Raw genomic sequence first — 26,912 nt, forward strand, 5'->3', positions numbered from 1 at the left:
CCAGGTGTTCGCGCAGGCCGGTCAGGCTGCACACACACAGCCAGACTGTCGAGGAAGAGTGATCGGCTAATTAGCCTGTCTGCATGTGGCCAATTGTCGCACACCTGACTGGCTTATGACGTACCTAACAGTGCTGGCCCTTGGCCAAAGCTGTGTGGGAATCGGTTTACTCTGTAACCTGTGTGGTGGGATGTGATTTGTGCTGTGTATGTGTACGTTTGAGAAACCACTTGGTCAACAGGCTCATTATAAGCAAAAAAAACATTTCTCCTTATATTGGTTATATACAAATTCCTGTGTCCAGAGAGCAAAAAATGCTCTACTTTGACCAAACAGCAGCAGCGAATAAGGCAAATTTTTCACAAATGCTGGTAGTGGGTTTAAATGAACAAGACATGTTGAACACCATATACATCTGACCATGAACGAAACAAACAGATAAATTAATTATTGCAGGCACAGTGTGAACTGAACAGTTAATGACAAAACAGAGAGATGAAACAGTCACTAACTTCTGTCACCGCTCGATGAACATTCCTCCATGGGAATTTCTGTGCAAAACAACAAGGATTTGAGGGACTCTCTTTGTCTCATCAGTTTCAGATTTTCAAAACAACATGCTATAACCAAAGACATCAATAATGCCTGAAGAAAAATATCCATTAGCATTCACATTCATCTCTATGGCAGTTGTTCAACTGTCACAGAACCCCTTTAAAGAAACAGTTCACCCGAAAATGAAAAGTTGCTGAAAATGGACTTACATTCAGGCCATTCAAAATGTAAATGCCATTCAAGTTTCTACATCCCTAACCTTAACATAAAAATAATGATAAATTATGGATTTATTTCTTATAAACATGCAGCTTTTCACCTCACAAGTCATTAATTGATGGACTGGAGTCATGTGGATTACTGTGATGTTTTTAACAGCTGTGTGTACTATCATTCTGACGGCACCTGAATGCAAGTGATTCAATGCTGCTAAATTTCTCCAAATTGATCTGATAAAGAAGCAAACTCATCTACATCTTGGATGGCCTGAAGGGGAGTACATTTTTAGAAAATTTCAATTTTTGTATAAATAATTCCCTTAAGTGCCATTTAATCTGCCATCTATGTACAATGGAACCTCTAAAATTTCGTAAAAAAGTCGTAAATGTCATGTGACTAATGACAATATGAATACAAACCAAGCCTTTACTATCGATTATCCTGAGCTATAACGTGTGAAACTGTGAAGTCTTACACTTTTAAGAGGCTCCAAAGAGAACTAGGGAATGAAGCATTTGAATATACAGCAAAATTTGAAGTAAAATGTCTTTCTTATTTTCATTCTCTTAAAAATGAAGTGTGTACCCTAAAATATATGATTCAGAAGATCAAAGTATAATAGCCGGCTGCCTTGCATGTATAATTATATGACTCATTTAAGCATTAACTAATCAGGAAAATGTTACAGGCTTGTTATCTCATTGGGTGGAGTCAAGAGCTCTCAGCCTCGGTGATAAATCTTATGTAGGCTCCAGGAGCTTTGAGTCTGGGCCTTCAAGGCACTATCACAGGGAGAGCATAAAAGATAAAACTCAGTTTCAATAAAACATATTTCAATCATGTTTCTTAGATTGTACACAAAGAAAATGAACAAATGACTATTCCAAAATTCCATAAGTCGTTTTATCACTTAATGTTCATGTAAAATGACTCTTTTTTTTTTTTTTACAACCAACAAGGCCTTTAAAAACCAAGGCAAATCTTATTACATCTGTATTCAAGATTATTTCATAATCTATTCAAGATTGGGCAGAACGAGAGTGACAAAATGGGGACAAAACTCTATTCTATACCAAGGTTACTGGAGATGTATTCAAGGAAACCCAGCTAACAAGTCTCTTAAAGAACAAAAACGTACTCTGTTACGAATGTAAACTTGGTTCCCTGAGATACGGAACAAGTACTGCGTATGGGGAAAAGCTAATTTTTTCCTCGATACTGAAGCCTTTTTTCAATAACGCAGTGTAACTGCACTGCCATTGGTTTAATTGGTAAACTTTTTTAAACCAATGACAGCACTGCATATCTGCGCGAGCCTGTGGCGATGCCGCGAGCCAAAATGGGCGGGGCGAATGGCTATATAAGCAGGCAAATCGCCAGAGGAAATCAGGTCATATGACTGAAGCGACAACACTGAAGCCGCAGCCTCGTGGCACAGCAAAAAACGCAGTACTCGTTCCGTATCTCAGGGAACCGAGGTTACGTTCGTAACAGAGTACATTCCCTTTCTATACTTCACTCATACTGCGTATGAGGAACTAATTCAACCGCGCCGTGCCACGGTAGGGAACGACAAGACTTATCTTGAACACCATGGGGTCCAGGGGATAAGTGAGAGGCCGGAACCGTCGAACCCTTGACGTTAAACTGCTAAGAGGGAGCTAGCTCCCTGGAGGTGGCATGAAGACGGAGTCTGATAGAGGCCGTCAAATCAAACCGAAAGAACCCGAGCGTGCAAGGTTGGGATGTCCAGGTTATAGAATCTGACAAAAGTGGACGGCGAGGACCAGCCGGCCGCCTCACAGATGTCCTTGATAGAGACACCACTAGACCAGGCCCTTGAAGAGGCCATCCCTCTAGTGGAGTGGGCTCTTACTCTTATGGGGCACTCAAGGAGTAGAGGAGTAGCATAGAGTGAAAGCGACGACTATCCAATGCGAGAGGCGTTGCTTTGAGACCGAAAACCCCTTGGTGCGGCCACCAAAGCAGACAAAAAGCTGGTCAGACTGCCTGAACGGCTGTGACCGCTCAATGTATATCCTCAAATCCCTCACTGGGCAGAGTAAATCCAGCTCTCGCTCATCTGACAACAGAGGCAGAGCTGCGAGGGAAATTACCTGTGCTCTGAACGGCGTCGAAAGCACTTTAGGGACGTAGCCATGCCTGGGTTTTAAAATTACCTTCGAGTCATTGGGCCCAAACTCAAGGCATGCAGGGCTCACCGAGAGGGCCTGCAAATTGCCAACACGCTTTACCGATGCTAAAGCAATTAGCAGAGCAGTTTTGAGTGTCAGGAGCTGAAGGTCAGCTGACCACAGTGGCTCAAAGGGAGGTCCTTTGAGAGCTCCAAGGACCGTGTGAAGGTCCCAAGTGGGAACGGTGAGGGGACGTATGGGTTTCAACTGCCTAGAACGTCTCAGGAAACACCCGCAATTGACGAGCTCGTTCATGCGAAGCCGTTCAGTGGGGATCCAGCGAAGTGAAGTCATCGCTGAAGGAGTTCTGATTTCCTCAGGCGATTTTGCCTGCTTATATAGCCATTTGCCCCTCCCATTTTGACAGGCTTTGGCGGGCGGCATCACCACAGGCTCGCACAGCTACGCAGTGCTGTCATTGATTTAAAAAAGTTTACAGATTAAACCAATGGCAGTGCAGTTGCACTGCGTTATTGATAAAAGTCTTCAGTATCGAGGAAAATATAATTTCTTAGAGTTGATATGAAATTACACTGAATGTTCACTGAATGAACAAATGAGTTGATGGTAATATTAGTTCTGCTACAGTTACTACTGCTGTTATATATAATTATAATTAATTATAATTATTTATATTATTTTCCCTTTTGAGAGAGCAGCATCCAGAACTACAGTACTGTGGGTATAAAAGGGTGTTTGGTACATATATTCAAATAACAGCCAAACATAGCCACATTTCTGTATCTGACAGTCAGGATACAACACAGAACACCTAAATATTGACAGCACAACAGCAGACTACACAGTGTCTGAACCACAAAATCACACAGCCTCAAATAAGCATTGTTAGCTATTCATGTAGCAGTTTGTTTTGTAGCTGGTGCTCTCTTGTGAAGACACTAGCGGCATGTGGCTGTTGTAATAGGATTAGACGGACACAGGGCTGAATAATGTCCCATCAGTGACAGTACGAGAGCATAGTGACATCATCAGCATATGCTTTAGTGCAAGACTCTGCAGCTCAAAGACATTTAGTGTAGAGGCTTGTATATCTATTTATTAATAATTCATCATAAATATATCAAAATGAACATCAGATTATCTGTGCATTTGGTTTTAATAGTCTTTCCCAGCAACAAAACTACAAAACAAAACAAAACATTTTTTTAATTAAACCATATATTTTATCTCTAAATTCTGATTGGCCGAGCCTTTCACTGCACATTCTACATTCAAGACAATATGAAATCAACATTTGTTAATTTTAGACCATTTGTTATATGCTTTTAGGCAAGCATCAATATGCTAGTTTATGCCAAGATGTCACCAAAACTGAACATAAATTCTGATGACTCTGCACAGATTTTTGTCCAATCTTAAACTCTAGAATGAGAATGCCCCCTCCCCCCATTCCATTACTTACAAGCAAAACCACTGATTACAAAGAGTTAATTTGAGTGTGAAAATGGAGATTGCTTTGACAAACATCCAAACTTTTAATTATACATTTAATGCATTTGTTTTTGGATGTAATAAGCCCATCAATTTGCAAAACCTGTTGTGACATCCAGCTACAATGTATTTATCTGTCATCTCGCCAAAAATTCAAACTGCTGGCAAGAGCAGCTTGTATTTTTTATTTTTACAGGAAAGGCATGGAGTAATTTGATAAGTGCAGCATGACTTTGTTTTGAATCGAGAATGACGCAAAACTTGAAAATGGGTTAACTGAAATGTTGACAATGATATGACTCATCTACTTCCAGGATGAACTTCCAAACTGTTAAACTGTTTTCTTCAAGAACTTGAGAATATAATCACATATAATATATAATAAAATCAAACTATGAACCAGACATTTACTTTCACACTTTTGTTAGATTTTAGGTCAGCTAAATTGAACACTGATTATTGGAAATTATGATGTTTAGTATAGAAAAGCACAAACAAGTTATTAGCATAGACAGCACACTATATTTGTCTCAAAGCTATGCGTAACAGAAGGTTTGGCACCACTAGGTGAGAACAAAAGATGTAATGTGGTCTATACTAAACGATAAAGTCTTTTGCCAGAGCTGTTTTTAATAATAAAAAGGCTGTTTCACCGCTACTGGGGATGCCAAATCTTGGTAAAACTGGATTAACATGCACTGTAAACTGTGATTTTCCACTGAAAATCCTTTGTAAATTGTTGCTGGTAGTAGTGTTGTCAAAAGACCCAGTACAAAGTCGTTATTTAAAAAATGTAAATGTTACGTTACCATTTTCTTGTTCTTGATTTGCTGTCTGAAGGGTGCGCAGATGCACTCTCTTCATAAAAGCAACAAGAAGAGATGTCGACATCAAAAAGAAGGAAACACACCAAAATAACAACACACTTTAAAGAAAGACACCCAGATCAAATTAAAGAGTTCAAGCAGGTAAGTTTCATAGCATTTCCCATACATTGGGAAATATCAAAACTGACCGCCACAAACAGATTTTCCAAAAGGCTTTGACTTCGCTGAATAAGCATGAGCACTGCACGTGTCAAAGTCTAAACCTGGCGCGGGTGTTTTTATATCATTGTATTTCTAAAGCAAACCGACTGTCTTCAGAAAATTATGGATGACATTTTCATTTAATCTTCCCTGTAATGCCTGAGCAGCATTTGTGAGCGCAGGCTCAGCTCAACCAATGTTGCCAGATTTGATGGACAGTTTCTAGCCCAAAAACTCACAAAAACCCACCAACAAAAAAAACACCCAAAACTTTACCGTCAAAATAATGTGATTAAATATGTCAGTCAAGGATGTTAAAAGCCATTTTATCTCCTTAAAACAATATAATGACCACAAAATAACATACAATAATGTTAGATACATTTCCCATGGATCGAATGGAGGCAAATACATACAAAGAGAATTACCAGTTTTATGAATACTATTAAATATTTTAATTTGAATGTTGGATTGAAATGAACACTGTTATGCATGGCTAACGCTAATATAATAAGCTTTAGAATTAAGTTTCTTTATTACCTATTTAATGCCTCTATAACTTTTTTACGGTAAAAAAAAAAGAGGAGGACATGATATCTACTATTTTAACACACCAGAGGCTTTTAAATGAATTGTAAATCTAAAATATGTGTGTTAGAGAATGTACAAATAGTTAACATTGTTAACATTGATAACATTAACATTGTAACAAAAGCCCTTTAAAATGAAATAGGTACACAGCTGGGATTAAATGAAAGTATAGTCACATTTTTTAATTAGCATGTTTTAGTGTTTTGCTTTGGTACTAAGAACCATGGATTTTCACTGGTATTGGTACCGAATACTGAAATTTTGGTACCGTGACAACACTGGTAGAAATTTGTGTGTGGGAGATAAAGTTCAAAATAAGTTCAAATAAAAGCAGAGTATACTGACAAGACTGTTTCTTAAGTGTTACAGGTGTTGTAAATTTCACATGCTTGCGACAGCGTTGCATGGCAGCATCAGTGAGGAAGGACGAGAGAAGATAAGAGGAAACATCCACAGAAGCATGTCACTGAATGTAGATCTCAAAACAAAGGCATACAACTGCTCCTTGCATCTCTGGTGCTCCCTGGTGAAATGCTTCATTGACGTTCTTTCTGTGCAACGTCAAACTTATGCTTTGTTATGCCATAAGCATTTCCACAATAATCACACTGCAGTACTGACCTTTCTCTCCCCACAGATTAAATGGTCTGAAGGAGGATGTTATGGGGAAATTAGAACACAATGCAAGCTGAAAAAGTCAAGGACAAATTGATATTTCCTCTTAAAAGCTGCTGAATAAATGTTACATGGGTTCCTGGGCTTAGACTTTAAGATTGAAAAACATCAGTGGTCAAATTCTCACTATTAACAAACCATTAAGACCTTTGGCTCAAACTCCTAATTTGGTGCTTATTAATAGTTAGTAAGCTGGTTGTTAAATTTAGGTATTGGGTAGGATATAGAATATAGGCATTCAGAATATGTGCTTCATAAATACTAATAAGCAGCCAATAGGCATGCTAATAAGCAACTAGTTATGAGAATTGGTCCCATACTAAAGTGTTACAACATTTTTTATTTAGATACATGTATTTGTTTTCCTTGGTTGCTCCTTCCTCACTAAATATATATATTTTTTTATTTTGTACTTAACTGCTGTTATTAATGGTTTTGATACAAATATTTTGCTTCTACTTTCTACTATACACATATATAGTAGTACATATATTACAAATGTAAACATCTAAAATGTAATTATTCACACTGCATGTGACCCTTCCTGTCCACATATAAACAGTAGCCACATACTGTAAGCATGAATAAAGTAAAGGATCTTCGTATTTCTTACCACTTAAGGTGTCAACATAAAAATAATGGGATTCACACGTGGGCCATCAATCCCACCCCTGCAGCTTTAAGTCAGCTTTTACAGAACAGCACTAATGTCGATGAAACAGAAGGCTGTGCATCACGCGCTTTCAAGCACCTTGGATCAACAACAGTATTTTACAGCACCATGAACGTTAAATGTATGGGAGGGGGTCTCTGAGTGATCTCTATTCCTCAAAGCCAACAGAACATCAGAAGTGTTCCTGCTCATTATTTCAAGTCCATTTTCACACCAGCACACCGTCTGAGAAGTATTTCAGTACATGGGGCTCTAAAAATGAACTGGGGTTGTAGCTTATTTCTTCCTGGGCAAGCTGTTCTCTGGATTACCTCTAGTGCTATGTGAAATGCCACATAGAAGAGACACTGAAGTGCATGCTGGGAGCTCACAATAAGCCATTCAGTCCACAAATTGGAGGCATTATTACAATTATCCTTCTACAATGTGTTTTTTGACTTTCAATGAATGACTTAGTGTGCTTAAATAACTGAAAATTTGCATAGCAACAGCTGTAATCCCAGACAAATAAACAACACTGAAAAGGTGCTGTTGAGTAGGGGTGAATGTTGCAGTAAAGTAACAATGCTGTTTTTACTTCACACAACCCCTTGTCCCTTAAAGGAAGTTAAAGCGCAAATCCTTAGCGTAAATTTCTGTTGCATCCAAGTGATAAGCCATCATCAACTGCACAAACAGATTGTGTAAGCCTGACTATCCATGTATGAAATGCGGCTGCCCACAGACTGACAGAGATGTTTTAAAATGCACAGGAAATATGACGGCAGCGACGAATCGGATTAGCATTGGTGGGCAGCTAACGATGCTAGCCACTTCAGGTGCTATTCTTCTAGCATTAACAGGGTTGGAAATACGGATGGAGCTGATTACCACCCGCTGACTGTGCTGACACTGTGTTCTTATTGTGAACTAATAGCGAAACACCCACTCGTTCCTCACTGTTGTCAAGGAGCCCAGCGGCAGATTCAATAAAGCATCTATCAGACAAGCCTCTACGCTAAGCTAAAGGCATGAGAAGTGCTTCACAAGCGCCTGTATTTTCAGGAAAATGTGTGCCTTGGCAAATCCACAGTCAGAGATTACATGATTGGCCTGCAGTTAATCAGGAAAAAAAATGTCCCTGTATTTGAAAGATTAGAGGGCTGCTGTAAACCAGTCATATTTTTATGATCGAAAAGAAAGCAGAAACCAATGCCATTTTCCAAGTGTTTGTTTTTGTTATTGTTGTTTGGCACACGAAAGATGCAAAAAAAATTAAACAAATCTATTTAATTAAATCCACAATGTATAGCATACTGCTATATATTTTAATACATTTTTGCAAAATTAAGTATTACTGAATGAACTGTAAAATAAGACCATAAGAATCTTATTATTTGTTCATAAAATCTGCATTCTAATTTATTTAATAAATATAAAATAAAATAAAATAAAAATTCAAATAAATGCTGTTGTTGGATTACTTAAATATGAACAATGCATCTCATCCTTACGACTGTGAACTAGAAATTAACTGTTACTATAAAAATACTTGGCTTTTATAGAAGTTCTGCTCTGATAGGCTTAAAAACACATAATGCTCTGATCTAATTATGACTGCCTCCCTTGCTAATCTGCTTTTGATATACAGGTATACCCTCATATGTAAACCTGCTCAGACATGTAAATGGGTTTCCAACTCTCATGCATCTGGCGTGACACTCACGCTTGGACTTCAGCGTGAGATTGATGGTGAAAGCGTGAGTGTCACGCCAGATGCGTGAGAGTTGGCAACCCTGATGTAATGCTGGATGAGATAGCAGGAAATTAGTCCACCATTAAACAGTAAATTTACTCTGAAAAGCAAGCTAGAGGACAAGAGCCACTGGCAACCTGTGACAAAGTAGTTCAGACAGCTGACACACACACACTCAAACAGGCATTTGTTCTCTTCACATACAACACAACCGAAACAATGAGCATGTAAAAAGTGTTGAATGTTCTTTGACGCATTGTGTTGTAGATGCTGCCTCACCAGAAACATAAACATACAAGCTAAAGGAAACTCTCACCATATCCAGGAATGCCTCCGGAGTGGAAGACTGCTCAAGCGCATCATTCTCTCCTCTCGAACCCGGTGACTGCGGCTGGTCTTCATTGAATAACAGACATTCAAGAGTTTGTCAACAAGCTCTCCATGAATCCTTCTCATTGAGAGAAAAGGTTGTGTGGTAATTGTGGATTTAAGTGGTGTCGGTGTCCATGATTTCTTCTTACTGCCAAGTTTGGATTGGTTAATCAACTACTTCACCATACTTTAATAATGATGAAGAAAAAACATAACATTTAGCTCAATTTTAAATCAAGATACTGTGTTTAAGGGAAGACAAATAAAATTGCCCTAAAATTAACTGTGGATCCTATAACATATAAATACAGCAGTCTCCAACGGAGTGTAGCCGAGCTGTTCCTGTCCCAACTCGCATTCATTGTGTTTATATGGAAAACGCTTGACCACATTCCTCCTTCCTATCCACATGACGGTATTAAGTCTTTGTTTTTTCCTGTTGCCAGTGATATATTTCCTCTCACATCACAGAGGGCAGGGTGCTAGAGTTCAGCAAGTATATACTGCCCTAAATCCTTCAAAGTTTCAATTACATGAGATTTATCCACCTTTTTCCTGAACATTACAGTCTGTTGTTTTCCTGGTGTTTTACGTCAGTGATTTGCGTACCTCAGGAGTACATGCAAGTTATAAGGAGTAAGGGCAATTTCTACACACTTAAAATAATAGATTTCTGAATGAACTGTCTGAATTTTTACTGTACAAATCTACTCGGAGCATGTAGCAAAATTCTGAATGATTACGGACTCCAGCTATGAACAAACAATGAACAGCCTCAAGTGTGATACAAATAAGACTTAACAACATAAACACTTAAACTAGTCTAAGATACACACACACGCATACAGTTGGCATAGGAAAAGGGTTAAAGCTTAAGCAGTAAGGAGATGAGGAATAAAAAATATAAAGCTATCATAGAATTTGATATTCAGCAGATCTACAGCCTGAAGGAAACATCAGTTTCTTAGGTCAAACACACTTTTGTAAAAGGTGCATATGATACTTAATGTATCAATTAATAAGACTAAATTTGATACTTGAACGTCTCAACTGTTTGAAAAAGAGTTCTGATGCATTTTGGGGCTCCAGCACAAAAGAACATTTTGTGCTTCAAAAGGTTCCATGGATGTTACAGGTTCTTCATTGGAACCAAACATTCCAATAAACAACCTTTATATTAAAGAGAGTGTAGGGTGAACATTCTTTTTTAGACTTATAAAATAACCCCACTACTTAAGAAACCCACTCTTAACCAAGCACTAATAAAGAGCTACAGACCGGTATCCCTTCCATTCATTGCAAAAACACTTGTACAAGTTGTGTTTAATCAAGTCTCTGCCTTTTCACAAAGAAAAACCTCTTGGACAGCAAGGAGTCTGGCTTCAGAATTGGCCATTCAACTGACACTGCCTTGCTCTCAGTTGTTGAAGCCCTAAGACTGGCAAGAGTGGCTTCCAAAACAATACTTATCTTGCTGGATATGTCTGCTGCTTTTGACGTGGTTAACCATCAGATCCCCTTGTCGACCCTACTGGCAAAGGGGATCACATGAACTGAACTCCAGTGGTCGAGTCTTACCTCTCAGATAGGCCCTTCAAGGTCTCTTGGAAAGGTGAGGTTTCCAAATTACAACAGCTAGCTACTGGGGTGCCTCAGGGCTCAGTTCTTGGAACACTTCTCTTCTCTGTCTACATGGCATCACTAGGTTCTGTCATTCAGAAATATAGCTTTTCATATTAATTCTATGCTGATGACTCTCAACTCCTGATGATCTAATGATAGCTGCTCACATCTCAGCATTTCTAACAGACATTTCTTGTGGGATGAAGAACCATAACCTTCAACTCAACCTTGCCAAGACAGAAATGCTTGTGGTTTTAGCAAACCCATCACTTCAACACAATTTCACTATCCAGCTAGGCACATCAACCATAACTCCTTCAAGGACAGCCAAGAAACTTGGAGTTTTGATTGATGATCAGCTGAATTTCACAGACCATATTGCAGCCTTAGGAAGATCAGGCCCCCTCTTTCAGAACATGCCAGAACAACTCCTTGTTCAAGCTCTTGTTGTGTGAGGCTGGACTATTGCAATGCTACTTTGGCAGGTCTTCAAGGTAGTTCTATCAAACCTCTACAACTATTCAAAATTTTGATTGTGTTCATCAATTTGCATCCATTTACCTAAATTCAATACTTCAGACTTATGTGCCCTTTAGAAGCTTGTATTCTGCAAGAGAACGATACATTATTGTGTCATCTCAAAGAGGCACAAAATCACATAATATTTATAATATTTTTGTTTTATTTCTGCACTATAAATCATTTTCTTATCTGATTTTTGTTGTGGAGGCAATGTATCCCTTTTTTTGAACAAAACATCCCTGGTGTATGAGTGTGTATACTGTATGTTTGTGTGGGAGGAAAACACATTGCAGGACCGGGTGAGACTACAGTTCTTGTGCAGATCTACTTCTCTGTTGGCATGTGATCATCCATTTCGACCCCATAACGAGAGCCCCTGCTGCCTACTTCGTTCCAGTAGCTAAAGCATATTGATTCTGTCAGTACAAGCTGCAGTCTTTAGCTTTTTAACACAACAAATAACGCCTCAAACTGAGAGGGAATGAGAGAAGACCTCGAGATGCTGTACTGGGATACATTGACAACACAGCGAAAGTTGATTTGTGATTGATACACCCACACAGACACAGTATCGGCCATCTCAATCAAATTCTATTTAATCCTCCATTCATGCAATATGTTCTGAACTGAGCTAACATTGGACATCAAGTGGCCATTGTTCAATGTTCAAAAGCAAACAAAAATGTCCTATAAAATAACAAATACCACAAACAGCATAAGACTCAACAATAAGCAACAATAAATATTTTTTTATCTGACAATTGGCAGTTTTAACTAGTATTCAAGTGTAATTTATCAGCCTAACATATTAAACAAACTCTTGAACATACTAAATACACAGAATATTGCATGAATATATCACTGACATGTTTACAGAGGGTTTTGCGCTCCAATTCTCTCATTCATAACTCACCACAAAACACACTGTGGTAAGTAAAAACAATATTTTATTGTTTTATCCTAATTATGCATGATAATATTATTGGTTTCATGTTTTTTTTTCCTCCAGCAGTCCATGACCCTTTCATTACAGACCTACACCTATTATCAGATCACAATCCACCACTACTTTAGCTGCTGTCTCAGTGCCATAATATATCTGTCAAGTGCTGATTTATAAAATTACTTAAAATCAACTTCCTGGTCTTCCCTTTAAATGCATTTACGGCAGGTACGCCTCAAGTCACATTTTATACTCTTCATTGAATAACACCCGTTAGGATAAAAGCTTTTAGTGTTAAAAATCCACAGGGCATACATTTATAGATGCACCACTGAACTGCAACCTGGTTTTAGTGCATTATGCAATAGCTTCTTTCCATTTTTACACATGATCTGTGACCATTATCAATTTTCCCCTTTTTTCACTTCATTCACTTGTTAATTCGGAACACTTACTGACGGTGAGTGCTAAATGAAATGCATGCTGATATTTGCATTGGGCGTGATCGCTGAAGAATGAGAGAGGGAGATATTATGACTCCTGAATGAGGGTCCTACAGGGGCTGCTCACACTAGTCTTTCTCCCAGCCCCCAAAATAGACTTTCTGCATTGCGCCAACGGTTCTTATCTTGCCGTCTGATGTTTATTTTCTCTCTACAGTGGGATCTTTCTCCCTTTTCTGCACTGCTTTACACATTCCATTTTCACAAACATGGCCACCATGATAGAGTTACTGTGGGCATAGAAAAGAATCACCCCGCTTTAAATTTAGTTGCTTTGCAGCCTGAAATGAAGACGGACGGACAGTTTTTGTTTTATCCAGCTGTATTTGCAACTTATAACATTTAAGTGAAAGATATAACACTAACATTTCAGAATTTTTATTTTATTAATTTTTTTATTAAAATTAAAAACAAACCAGAAACCAGTTGGTAAAAGGATTCCCACTCCCCCCCCAAAATGAAGATTTTGTCATTAATATCGTTCCAAACCAGTAAAAGCTCCATTCGTCTTCGGAAGACAATTTAAGATATTTTGGATGAAACCTGGGAGGTGTGTGACTGTCCAGTAGACTACCAAGTAAGTTACACTGTCAAAGTCCAGAAAAGTATGTAAGACGTCGTCAGAATAGTCCATCTGCCATCAGTGGTTCAACCACAATATTATGAAGCGACGAGAATACTTTTTATACACGAAGAAAACAAAAATAATGACTTTATTCAACAATTTGTCTCCTCTGTTTCTCTCCACATCATCGTAGCACCATTTTGGAGATTATGAGCTGAAAGCAGGCAGCATACACTCTTCTTTATCATCGGACCCACAAGGATACGTTTTTTACATATATTAATGCTCATGATCTGAAAGAAAACAGCACAACCTTGTGGCGCGGCTGACTCAGAAGTACACTTTGACAGTGTAACTTGGCAGTCTATGATTTGATTTGATTTTAAAGAGAACAGCTCAACCTTCTGGCACAGCTGACTCAGAAGAGTGTACGCTACCCTTTTGACATTGTAACTTAATTGGCAGTCTATGGGACACAAAACTCCCAGTTTTCATCCAAAATTTCTTATATTGTGTTCCAAAGACGAATGAAGCTTTTAAGGGTTAGAAATGACATTGGGGTAAGTGATTAATGCCAAAAATTTAATTTTGGGGTGGAGTATCCCTTTAAGTCAGTATTTTGTTGAACTACATTTCGCTTTAATTACAGCCTTTAGTGTGTTGGAATATGTCTTTGTCTCTTCTAACTTTGCAATATTTGCCCATTCCTCCTTGCAGAACTGCTCAAGTTCAGTTAAGTTTGATGGTGACTTTTTGTGGACTGCAGTCATTCCACAGATTTTCAATGGAGTTTGGTCTGGGCTCTGACTAAACCATGCAAGAACATTAATTCTTCCTATTGGCAACTTTCTCAGTCATAAATTCCTGCAACTGCTTCAGATTTGCTGTAGGCCTCTGGGTAGCCTGTCTGATCAGTCCCCTCCTGGCTCTTTGATCCAGTTTGGAGCAGTGTCCTGATCGAGGGAGGGTCTGTGTGGAACCAGATACCTTCCATGTCTTAATAACAGACTTTACTATGATTCTAGGCATTGTTAAAGCCTTTGAATTAGTTTTTTTAATCTTTTTTTTTATCTCCTGACTTGTGCCTGTCTACAACTTCATCCCAGAGATCTTTTGACAGTGCCTTGCTAAGCTAATCAAAATGACCACACCTGAAAATAGAATGGCTTTGTATGCCATTGAGAACGTGATTACGTTTGAATTCATTTTTGGGTAATCCTTTTCCAACTCAGTGTATCTGTTTTTTTAATTTCTTTTTACATGTTGGTGTTATATCTTTCACTTGAATATTATAAGTTGCACTGAGTAAATACAGCTGGATAAAACAAAAACTGTCTTCATTTCAGACTGCAAAGCAACAAAATATGATTATTTTAAAGGGGGTGATTCTTTTCTATATTGACTGTAAATAGCAGTCCCTGAGTTCTTAAAACAAAGCAGCACAGAGGCCCTTAAAAGCATCATGACCGCAGGGTGATCTATTGGACTCCTAGCTAAGGTTTTGATAGCTGCATGGATTCAGTAAAGGTCCCAAGAGACCTATCTGCTTGCCAACATATTGCTAAAAACAACCCACATCATCACATATTCCTTAATGTATTTATCAGTGCTGCAACACTGCTATTTAATCTACAGTGCAAAACAGACAGTATGATCAATGTAGTTTATTACAAAACAATTATTCTTTCCTTTTATTAAATCAAAAAAACATAGCTCTACTTACAACTAGTTCTTTTTAGCGAATGGAAACTAACATCTCAAACATAAAGTACTAGGGATGGGTTTCGAGTTTGATACTTTTTAAGCACTGATCGAATTGCCTCGATACAACTGAATATCGAAAAATGTCTTGTCCTTTGAAACCAAATTTCTATATCTAAGGGGTTAAAATCTCTTTAACATTAGTGTGCCAATAAGAATGCAGCATGCTTGATGTGCCTAAATCAAATTCCGGTGATTAGCTCTAATGAGGCATCAAGGAAAAACATACTGTATGTTTACGCCGCTCAGACAAATGACTCCCAATCAATTGACTCTAATGAGTTGGTTCATTTTAGTGAATCAAACACATACAGCTTACAAATAGGCAGGAAACGTATAGCTAGTTACTGGTAGTTCACATGACAATGTATAAATGTGTAAATTATGTCAATATTTTAAGAAAAGAATAGCTGAAAACAAATTTTTCTTTGTTTAGTATTGTTAACACACACACACACACACACAAATATATATATATATATATATATATATATACATATACATATACATATATATATATATATATATATACATATATATATATATATATATATATATATATATATATACATATATATATATATATATACATATATATATATATATATATATATATATATATATATATATATATATATGCCAATAAATGGTTAACATTAATACTGCATCTTAAAAAAGAGTGAAAAGGCTGTGAAAAGGCTTTAAAAGACTGGCAAGAATTGTGTTTAAAAAAAAAAATCTCATCATCTCCTTGGCAATGGAACCATTACATTTTTCCAAATACTTTTTCTTTAAACTATAAAGAGAGTCATTCGTGGAATCATAAACAGACATGAATTGTTAAGAGGAATTGGAACTAGAACCATTAAATTGTTCATGATTCCCATCCCTTAATGAGTCTAATTTACATAGAAAGAAGGTGTACTTGCTCTGAATGACAATTACTTCTTTTAAATACTGACGATGTAATACTTTTTGTCTTGCATTTCTGAACGTTTTGAAATTGACGTTCATGTTTTCTCATAATTGATTACAGGTGTTCAAATTGACTCATTTATTATTATTTATTACAAAAGACACCCAGGTATGTTTTAACCTGTAATAACAGGCATTAGATGTAAAATAAGGCACAATGCACAGTTAGTAATGCAATACATGTAAACAAGCTCATGAGTAAATCATATGAAACATAACCTGTCATAAAAAGTAATAACCCAATTTATGTGCCTGAAAGAAGTAGCAGCCGAATATCTTTGTTATATTGCAGGCACTAATGAATTACTCACGTCCAGAGACTAATTTGCATAATTCCAATTCTCACCCAATGGCATTACGCTGGCTTTTTACACTGGATTCCAGAATTCTATTACTGTTGTGAAAACAAAACCCCACTGTGTAAAGAAGGTGGTGAAATATATTGAGGGAATAGGGCTAGTGGATGGAAAAGGAAGATAATCTCGGCTATCAATGTCATACGATCCTCGTCTGGTATCTGTCCTCAGGACTGTGTAATTAACATCACAATGTGATTAACCTTCACCTCATCTTGATGGATACTTGGGTGCTCACAGCATACTGGCACTGACAATGGAAGCAAGTGTACAGCCATGTCCGATAACAGTCTGCGAGATGATTTGGTGAACCACAGGTGGCATTTAAATGTCATGGGTCATAATGCTACACGAGTAAAAAAAAATAAAACATCCTAATATCAAAAGAAAAAAAAATGAAAGAGGAGAAAGGAGAAAGAGAGGCTTTAAAAAAACTTATTGTTCATTTAATTTTAAATTATTTAACTATATATTATATACATTTTAAATTGTTTAAACATACATGTGTATGTGCATATATATATATATATATATAAATATGAAAAAGTTTAAAATATATTTTACATTTTAAAAGCTGGAGGGAAGGTGCATACAGTATACACAGTCTAATTTAGGAGGGAAAAGAAACATATCCAGCAATGGCTTTAGGAATTCATTGTTTTCAACACTGCGGAGGTGGAATATTTCTAATATTTTAAAGGCCCTTACTGAGAAAATATTTAGCAAGGGCTCTATTTATTATGCTGTTATCACGACTGCTCTTTTTTCCCTACAGTGACATGACAGAAATGTGTAATTACAATTACTGCCATGCGGCACTGATTCACATTTTTCAGATCATCCCTTTGTGCACAACCAAACCTGTTGCACTATGACACCATTCCTCGTGACGGGTGGCTCTTGTCGGAAACAGATGGGAAAACCCGCATGTTCGCTGCTCAACACCCTGTAAATAAACCCGAAGAGCCAACCAATAAGTCTTTATCTCACTTCAGTCCGAGTCATTAGCTATAATCACATCGAATGAGTCTTTATCGAGTTTCCCGTCTCCAGCACCCACAGTGGGAGAAACAGGGAGAATTGTAGGTATCTTGTGGAATGCCTGAAAACAGAAGTGATATAAATAGGAGCAGAATTATGTAAGAGAAGACAGACAAAGAGATGGGGTGTGCGATCAAGCAGAGTCTGAGAGAAGGGGCCAGAATCCACTTTCTCATTGTTATTCGTGCTGATGCGTCTCTCGCTGTCGGTCCTCTCATTAACCTACAGAACGAAGCTGCTTTAAAAGAAAAGCTAGCATTTTAAGTATGTTTTCCATTAATTATTGATTTCTTTTTATATTAAAAAGGGTCGTAACATGCTGTTGTTTCTACTCGTCAAAATGTGATGTGGTAGCTGAGAGGACATCATCTAAACACACAGGGGAATTGAGTCGTGATGAAGAGCTCGGTGAATGTAAAATCTGAATCAACAGGACACATTAAAAAGCATATCATATAATGCAAGCTCATGCTGGAGCGTTAGCTGTGAGGAAGACCCTGGTAGTCGAGGAGAGTGATGAATAATTCAGTGCTTGCCTCATAGATCCTCCTGGCCATTGTGATTAAGCTGTTTTGTAACTTCGGCTGGGTGCGATGCGGAAAGAGATTTATCATAGATCCCTTCCACGCAAAAAAAAATAAATAAAATAAAATACCCTACATAATCCCTGCCTTATTAAAAAAAAATATATATGTCCCTAATATTTATTAACATGAGCATAAAGCTTAAAAAAAATAATTGATATAAAATATATTTCAATTATATAATACATTTAATGATAAAAAAAATATTTAAAATAAGATATTTTTATATATATCCTGAAACATCATGAAAAATCATGGGGGAAAATGCTGTAATATACTTCGTATACACTACTCATACTATAGATGCTGTATCTAGACTGTGCAGTATTCAGTTTTTCTGTTGATCTGACACATTTGCCAAAAGTGTGCACTACTATTCCACTGCATCCCACAACACAATGCACTAAGCTTGACATCTTTGATGAACCAGCATTATTGGACAAAAGTTATTATATCACAAAATTACACACACGAAAAAAAATCTAAATTAATGACAAAACTATATGATAACTAAATACCACCCCTAAAATTTAAGACATAACACCATAAGTTCATGTGACAACAGTGCAGTGTAAGCAAGTTGCTAACATTTCATTCCATCTCTTAACACTTCTGCAATCAGCAATTTAATGCACTAGTAAGCACAGCTATTAAACCAAGGAGGTGTGTGGGGCTCATTTCTGCTCCAAATGATCAGAAATAGCATCAGTCAGGGGATTTCACCAAGTGTACAGTGACACTATACAGCACAACGGGTACAATTAGCACACTGCTTATGGGATGCAAAGGTGATAAGTGGCTTTCTTTCTCTCTCACACACAGTTACTATCAGCACCTCTGTCAGACAGCCCTAATTACTGACTAGCTCTATGGATTAGACTAGAACTGAATTTAAAGGTGAAATGTGTAATTCCTAGTGCCACCAAATGGAACAGAGTGCTGTAGAGATTACTTATTTTTTTAGGCCAACCCAAAAGTTATAGCATCACCCTGGTTCCTTTGACAAAAACCAAATATATATTTTTGATTGTCTTTTGGATTATTGCAGAAAATGTGCTGTGAATAACCAAAGTTTCCCTTTCTTAAAACATTTTGTTCATCATGAAAATCTCCACCAATTAACACATTTTCTATTACTTTTTTTAAAGAAAAGTTAAAAATCCATTTTTGTGGTAATCAGCATTATACCACACAAATAGTTTGAGCTAAAACTGGAATATTCCTTTTACGGCTTTCAAATACTGTATTGCGAAAGAAATCAGTCAAGAAGAGCAGAGCCAGTGCAAGCATTACTGAAAACAGAGGAAAAATTGGGACAAGTTAGAACGATGCAGTAGCGTGTGAGGAGAAAACTGAGGTATTTAAGGGTCACCGCATACCCAATATAGCTGCAAGGCCATTAAAACGGTCTACTTCAAATGCTATGACAGACTATGGTGATCACGGGGTGCATTACCCTCAGCACACTCCTGATTAAATAATGCAACTGGCTCTAACTGTGCACTCGTTGCATAGAAGTGAGTGCTGAAGAGGCAGATGAGAGGCTCGCTCTTCACTGAGAAGTCACCGTTGTCAAAGGGGAACGTTCAGCGGCTGTTGACTATCATTCTGTTGATCTTACGTGCACTGAACTCTCGCACCTCAGTTCTCTGCAAGCAGATCTGTACTGAATCACAGCCTTTACAGAGATATTTTTACCGCAGCATGATCAACTAAGGCATAACATCATGCAACTAAACATTAAAATGCTGTAAAGCTACTGTACCAGCAACAAAACACCTCGAAACAAAACAGCTGCTATGCACTTTGCAAAGTTTAAGATCTACTTGTATAAAAACCTGCATCTAGCATGACTCTTTTGACTTGTTAAACATCTGCCAATTTCTTTTTACTATTTAAACATCTGCCGATTTCTGTGTACTATTGCAGAATGCACCCAATGGAAACAGAATGTTACTGAGGTGAAATTGCTAACGGTTGTGCTAATAGCACTAGATTACGGCAACAATTTAATTTTTAAGTTTAAGAGTACTATTTATTGAACATTTTCATCCATTATCAACTTCTTATTCAAACCGATTAACACTCTACATAATTATATCGATATGCCTTAATTCACTTCAAGGAATAGTTCACCCCAAAACAAAAGTTTGCTGAAAAAAAAAAATAAGTGAGCAAGTGATGTAATGCTAAATGAATCCAGAACAGTTCTGATGAAGAACCAAGAGGAAGTGCACTTCCTGTTTCAGCACCCGATCCTGCTCTAGGTCTATGGTAGTCCAGACCATACCTGCTGAACTTGTAAATACAGTATTATTTTTATTTCTTTTAAGCAGGTCTGCAAAGATTTTTAATAGTGGCCATTTGTCGGATATCAACCATAACATAAAAATAATTACGAGCTTATCAGTAATGTCTAGAATTTTTTTATATTGGCGTATTCCTAGATGTTTGTATACATTTTCTAGCATTTAGGACTCCAACCCAGTTAAACTGCACTGTGAAAATGCATTCAGCACCTCTTGAGCATATTTGCACCATTAGCTAATTTAAATAATTCCTTTAGTGAATTGACTGCTAAACCAAAGCAAATTGTGAAAATCATAAATCAGCAAATCATAAGCTCATAAGATAAAACAAAATCACTAAAAACTAAAACCATGTATTACAGATATGAGGCTTTGCATGATATCAATGTAATAAGCAATTAAGATAACACATGGCGTCATAAATATTGTAACCTTACAAGCCTGAAGATTCATACATAATACATTCATCTCTACAGTGGGGTCTAAAAATAAGGTTCTTTCCTCGCAGTAATAATTCATGGTGGATTCTGTCTCTTTACGTTAACAGACAGCTCTTTTCCAGACTTATGGCCCCTGGCTTGAAAGGACAATACTGTTGGGGAACAATTCTTATGAGTCACATTTCCAGGAAGAAACAAATGCTGGACGCACCAAGAAATGTCAAGCTTTGGTATTTTTGTTAATTGGACAAATTCGTCCTCTCTCTCTCAATCTACACTCACAACATCCCTGGCCTCGTGAGATCTCCTTGCATCTCTTGTAAATGTCTTTCATCACAGAAGTTTTGGCAACTTCTCATGCAACAACTGTGAGGACAGTTATGTGCTACTGAACTGTGAATGTGGCATGGAGTATGGCACACAGCCGACTGCTGAGAATGCCACAAGACTGCTCAGTAATTTATTACTCCTCAGCAGCATTCATCCTGATCGAGTTTTCTGTTTTTTGTTTTGTTTTGTTTTTTGGCCTAGGTTTTCCTTATGGTTTCCTGCCTCCTAGTGTGCTAGAATAACCATAATCCTTCATTTAAAGCATCTATATACAATTGAGATAAATAAATACAAAATTCACACCGAAAAATTGCTGGTGGGTTTTTGTGGGATGAATAAAACTGTATGACTAATGTTACAATGTTTATTTAATATTATCTGTACATTTTCTATAAAACTGCAAAAACCAGCCACCCAACATATGATGACTAAAAATGTGTAAAAAAAATTAAAATAAAATCTCCTCCTGCAAGGTTTTATGAAGCACAATCAGAGCTAAAATGAAAAATCTAAATCTATGGTAGTTCCTCTCTCTTTATATTTCTCTCTCTCTATATATCTGACTTGCTTTCAGCACAAACCTTCTTACGAATGATAAATACCCTCTATAAGCACTATCAGCACTTTTGGGGCTACAGTCTGTCCCTGTTACACTAAACACAGTAATGTCTTTCTTCTTCTTTTTTTAAGCATAAAAAATTTATTTAAGCTTCATCTTTTAAACTAAATCTAAATTAGGTTACATCCATTTCTGATTGCATTAGAAAAAAAAACACTTTACTAGTAAATTATTAATCTTAAATCTAAAAACAATTTTGTCATGTAAATAACATTTCAAAATGGCCTCTAGCACAATCAAAAGGGAACATCTTTTATTGTTTGCTTTTGCTCATTTCCTTCCTCGGTTCCGTTTTTTCTGTCTTGTGTCTTTTATTAATTTCTGCGCTCAGCAAGATCAGTATAGAGTTCAGTGCAAACAAAGACATAAATCAAACCATTCCATGCTGAAGTTACATTTATTTCGCTCTAAAATTTCAATTATTTGATCTACTGAACAAAACTCAATAAGATCACTTGTGCACACAGGAACAGATGACTATACTAATCCAGCATGCTTAAATGAGCTCTTGCTACTTCTGTGGATAGCCATGATAGAAATTTCACTGCAGCTAAAAATAGCCCGATGGTGCATTTTATCCGTTATTTCTGTGCATCATTACTTTGTTTTGATTCAATCTGCAATTAAATCAAGCAATCTGGGATTATCAGGCACTGATGCTGCTCACCATGGAAACCAGAGTTAATTCAATATGTGAACGTTGCTTAAGTCAGTGCAACACTTCAACAAAGCCCATAGCAACACTATGCTGGTGGCCGGGTGATGCAGGTCTGTTATCTGTAACTATCTGTGGAAAGGGGGAAAAAAAAGTAAAGAAACCAGGTGATATCCATTCTCTATGATAACAAGCCCACAGCAAACAGATATAAATGAATTTCTATAAATAGACTTTCTGAGAAAAGAGGGGTCTCGTACCTCTCTGGTAATGATATACTGGTGCTAGGAGAGCGGCAACAATTTCTATTTCTGAGCAAATGTTGACTTATCACACACTGGTGCATATATTGTTCAGAATGTCTGGCATTGCGTTGAAATGTAATATAAATCATAGTTGCAATCTGAATCCCATGTAGAGTTCTCCTTATCCATTTCCCTAGAATCTGCTTTACAACGAATCACTAAATTAAAAAACATAAGTGTGGTCCACCCGTTCCTCAAGGCAATGGAGCCATTGCTTAGCTTTAACAGAGATCTAATGCGGTGAGCAGTCAGGCAGTCATAAAGAAGTGTGATTTGTCAGTGCAAAGGTTATTCTGTAACCCCTCCCTCCACCCAAAACACATAAGGGAACGGACAGGTTGACGTTAATGTTGTCTCTATTCTTCCTGGATTAGAGTGTCAGTCCAGTAGGAGCAGAAATAAATAACCCACAGCACTAATGCAAGGGGCTAATTCTGTGTGTGGAGAGGAGGAGGTAATATAGCACTTGACATTTATCAGGTATTCTGAAACAAGAACCAAAAAAGCAAAGGGCATGAGCTCTTTAGAGACAATTTCAGCTGATTTCAGCCTGACACTATTGTTTGAGTGGCAATAGGGCACTTGGAAAAGAAATGACATTATGTGGCAGCAGTCTGGAAACATCTAAAACACAAGTGTCGAACCTTTGCATGACCAACTGAGAGGTTTGGTAGATGTCTGCATGCATTATTATGTAAACACAGCAATGAACATCCCTATCAGTATGGAGAGAGAGAGAGAGAGAGAGAGAGAGAGAGAGAGAGAGAGAGAGAGTCAATAAGCTCCATAAGCATCATGCATCCTTCATACTTTAATCAGGAAATTAACCAGCCAGCTAAATTCCTCCATGCTCTTCAGAGTTGAGGAGGTTCGCATCATTTCTTTCCATGTGAGTGATCCATGCTTTTCTGCATTCATTACATTCTGTGACACTTCAGTCACAATCAGTCACACATGCAGACACACACACACACACACACAAGACAAAGCTATGTAAATAAAGACATCTCTTTTTTTTCACTACGTGCAAGACACTAGGAGGACAAGATAGAAATTCAAATGTTCTTGGTCTACTTTAATCTGATCACATTTAATTCTGACTGTTAACACAATTTTAACATTCAGTGCAGTCAAAATGTCTCTACAAACTTCAAAGGTCATGATTTATGAGAGAAGCAAGTCCAGAAGAAAGTTGAACTCGTCTCAATCTCCAGCATCTCTTTTCATGTTCTCAGCCAGCTGTTTCACCCACTTGTCTTTTTTTTTTTACATTAACAACATTTGTCTCAGCAGACACACGCTAATAAAAAAAACACTACAGATATACCACTCAGTTTTACTGAACTACAGGCACTGTCTATATTCATTAAATCTCCTTGATTCCTGCTTAATGATGCAAAATATACATAAAAAAAAATTATGATGCAAAATATTCAATTATTACAAATAAAAATAAACTTTATTTTATTTATTATTATTGTAAAACATTGTAATAAAAAATAAAATGCTTTAGAATATCAATATATGTAAAATTCATTAGTTTTACAGGCATAATGGAGGTAGATTGTTTCTGTAACTTTTTCTTCTTCTGAAAATGTCTGGGTCATTAATATATTTTTCCAATTTTAGCTGCAATATCTTAGATTAGACTAGTTCTTCCAACTGACGTAGCATATGGGCACATATAATTTGTTATATTGGATATCCTCTATGGTCGCAAATAAAGGTATAAAAGGGTCAATCTCTAAACATTTCCAGGAATGAGCCTTTGAATGCTTTCAGAAGAAATCGAATGGTTGAAGTGGAAGATATATTGCATTCAAAATGTCATCCGCCACATCGTGAGCACTCAGAGAGCGGAGAGAGTGCTGCATAATATATGACACAGCACGTACTGAGACGGCGGGCACAGGTCTCATCTGCAGCACAGCTAGGATTTCCTCTTCAATCATTACCAGGTGCTCCTGACAATAAACTTCAATGAGCTTCGAATTTAATTTTATGGGATTCTTGAAGCACAGCTGCCCCATCACTGTTTCTTCTGATGGGCAGCAGGGAGAAGGCCACAGATAGATATATATATATATATATATATATATATATATATATATATATATATATATATATATATATATATATATATATATATATATATATATATATATTGTAACAGATATGCAGGTCAGCGATTCATGGGTTAAATTCTGTTTTATAAATTCAGACTGTTGGTACTAAATGCCAGCCTGGCTGGACTTAAATTACTTTACGATACCCATGCGAGCCTCAAAGGATCCCTGAAACCCCCCCCCCCAAATTCCTCCAACACACTGGAGACAAAGGAAACCTTTTTGTATAAGTTCCTTACTTTCATTTTATTATTAATATGTATTTTAATTATGTTTTTGGATTGCATAAAATGGTTAATCCTTGTTATGTGAAGAGTATAAGTTGCAAGCTCATACTTTAGGAAATGTCTCTCCTCACTTTAACTTTCTCAAAAGGAAATGTTCTGCAACCCCCACACTCCTTGGTAGCTCGTAAAATTTTACGACCACACAGGACAGGAGAGAAGCCAAGTCACTGGCTTCTTTTGAACAATGCATTCTATGGAATGTATTCATTAACTTTCTGTTTTCATGTTTTATAAATGTATTACGTATTCCCTTTTGGTACATTTAGATGTTTCCCAACATCTGCAGTGTTATCATGTGTTAAACAAATCTTTAAATGTGTAATTCGATCTAAAAATTAGATCTTTGGTCATATATATATTATGTCTAGTCTTGTTCTAATCGTCATGCTTTGACAGACCCATTTATCTAGAGCAAAGTAATGAAAAATGTATTTAATCTGGAATAATGAACTTGCTTTAATATTCCTGATGAAATCGGACAGGCCCTAAATCATCAGGGGGTTGTCTCAACCGAGACAAAGGAACTTTCCCTCCGCTTCAGATCGCGGACATTCATTGGATGCTCCCTCGAAAATGGGCGTGAACTATTTCAAGCTATAAGAATTGACCAAACAAGGTCCACCCTCTCTCTTCTGGCTCTTCTTGCTCTTCTTCCCGTTCTCCGTTCTCGGACACGTCGCTCCGCGCGGCCTCGGGCCGCGCTCAGTTCTCCTCCCCCCTCAGCACACGGACTGAGGAGAGGAAAGCCATTTTCATGGCTCATTTGGAAACTTTCGTTTCGTTCTTTTCTTTTCTTTACTAAGTTTATTCAACTATTCGCCTCTCCACACAATGAAGACGAATTCTGGAACATTGTTTGTTGAACCTTTCAAATACCGCGCGAAGATGAACGAACACCTCTTTGCAACAAAGGAACACGTGACTCCACGCTCACGCCAAGATCCAGCGCAGCTTGCACGCGCGTCACACGGCCTCCGGCCCACGCGCGCAGTTTTCAAAGGACCACGTGACATCACACGTGCGTCGCCGGTACCACGCTCACCCACTGGGCCATGCAAGTATCGTTTTCTATGGAGATTTAAATGCTGCTTTAAAGTGTTGCTATTATTTGATTCGTTGTTGGTTCCACTAAGGTTTACTGACTGATTTTCATACCTGAGCTCATTCTGTGATCTCTCTCGCTTTCTCCACTTCTCTCTCTCTCTCTCTCTCTCTCTCTTTTATTTGGATTCCGTTATGTCTTGTAAATGTTTATTGTCTGTATTTTCGTACGCATATTTACTCTGTGTGATTTGTAGTTTGATGTATTACTAGTTGAATTATTAAAAACCCATATATAAAATGATTGGCCTGGACTCCACCCCACTCACATTACGAGTCACTGAAATGTTTTGGTCTTTAGCTACAAGCTCTAAATTTAGAAACTAAATTTATCATAAGGATAGGATAATATTTTCATGGCCAGAGAATACT

The 26,912-nt window shown here is 37.3% G+C and overlaps 1 protein-coding gene across 5 annotated transcripts in view; it reads right to left on the reverse strand.

The window, feature by feature from the left end:
* Positions 1-26,912, reverse strand: part of LOC128018827 (cAMP-specific 3',5'-cyclic phosphodiesterase 4D) — a 107,077-nt gene that overhangs the window by 37,341 nt on the left and 42,824 nt on the right. The window contains exon 1 of one of the 5 annotated variants that reach the window (XM_052604621.1): positions 9,440-9,860. The exons of the other annotated variants lie outside the window; for them this stretch is intronic. Coding sequence (XP_052460581.1) covers positions 9,440-9,579 — 140 coding nt within the window. The 5' untranslated portion in view covers positions 9,580-9,860. Of the gene's footprint in view, positions 1-9,439; positions 9,861-26,912 lie in introns of those variants that run through there. 5 annotated transcript variants of the gene reach the window in all.

This window comes from Carassius gibelio, chromosome A8 (genome assembly GCF_023724105.1).
Source record: "Carassius gibelio isolate Cgi1373 ecotype wild population from Czech Republic chromosome A8, carGib1.2-hapl.c, whole genome shotgun sequence".
Lineage (NCBI taxonomy): Eukaryota > Metazoa > Chordata > Actinopteri > Cypriniformes > Cyprinidae > Carassius > Carassius gibelio.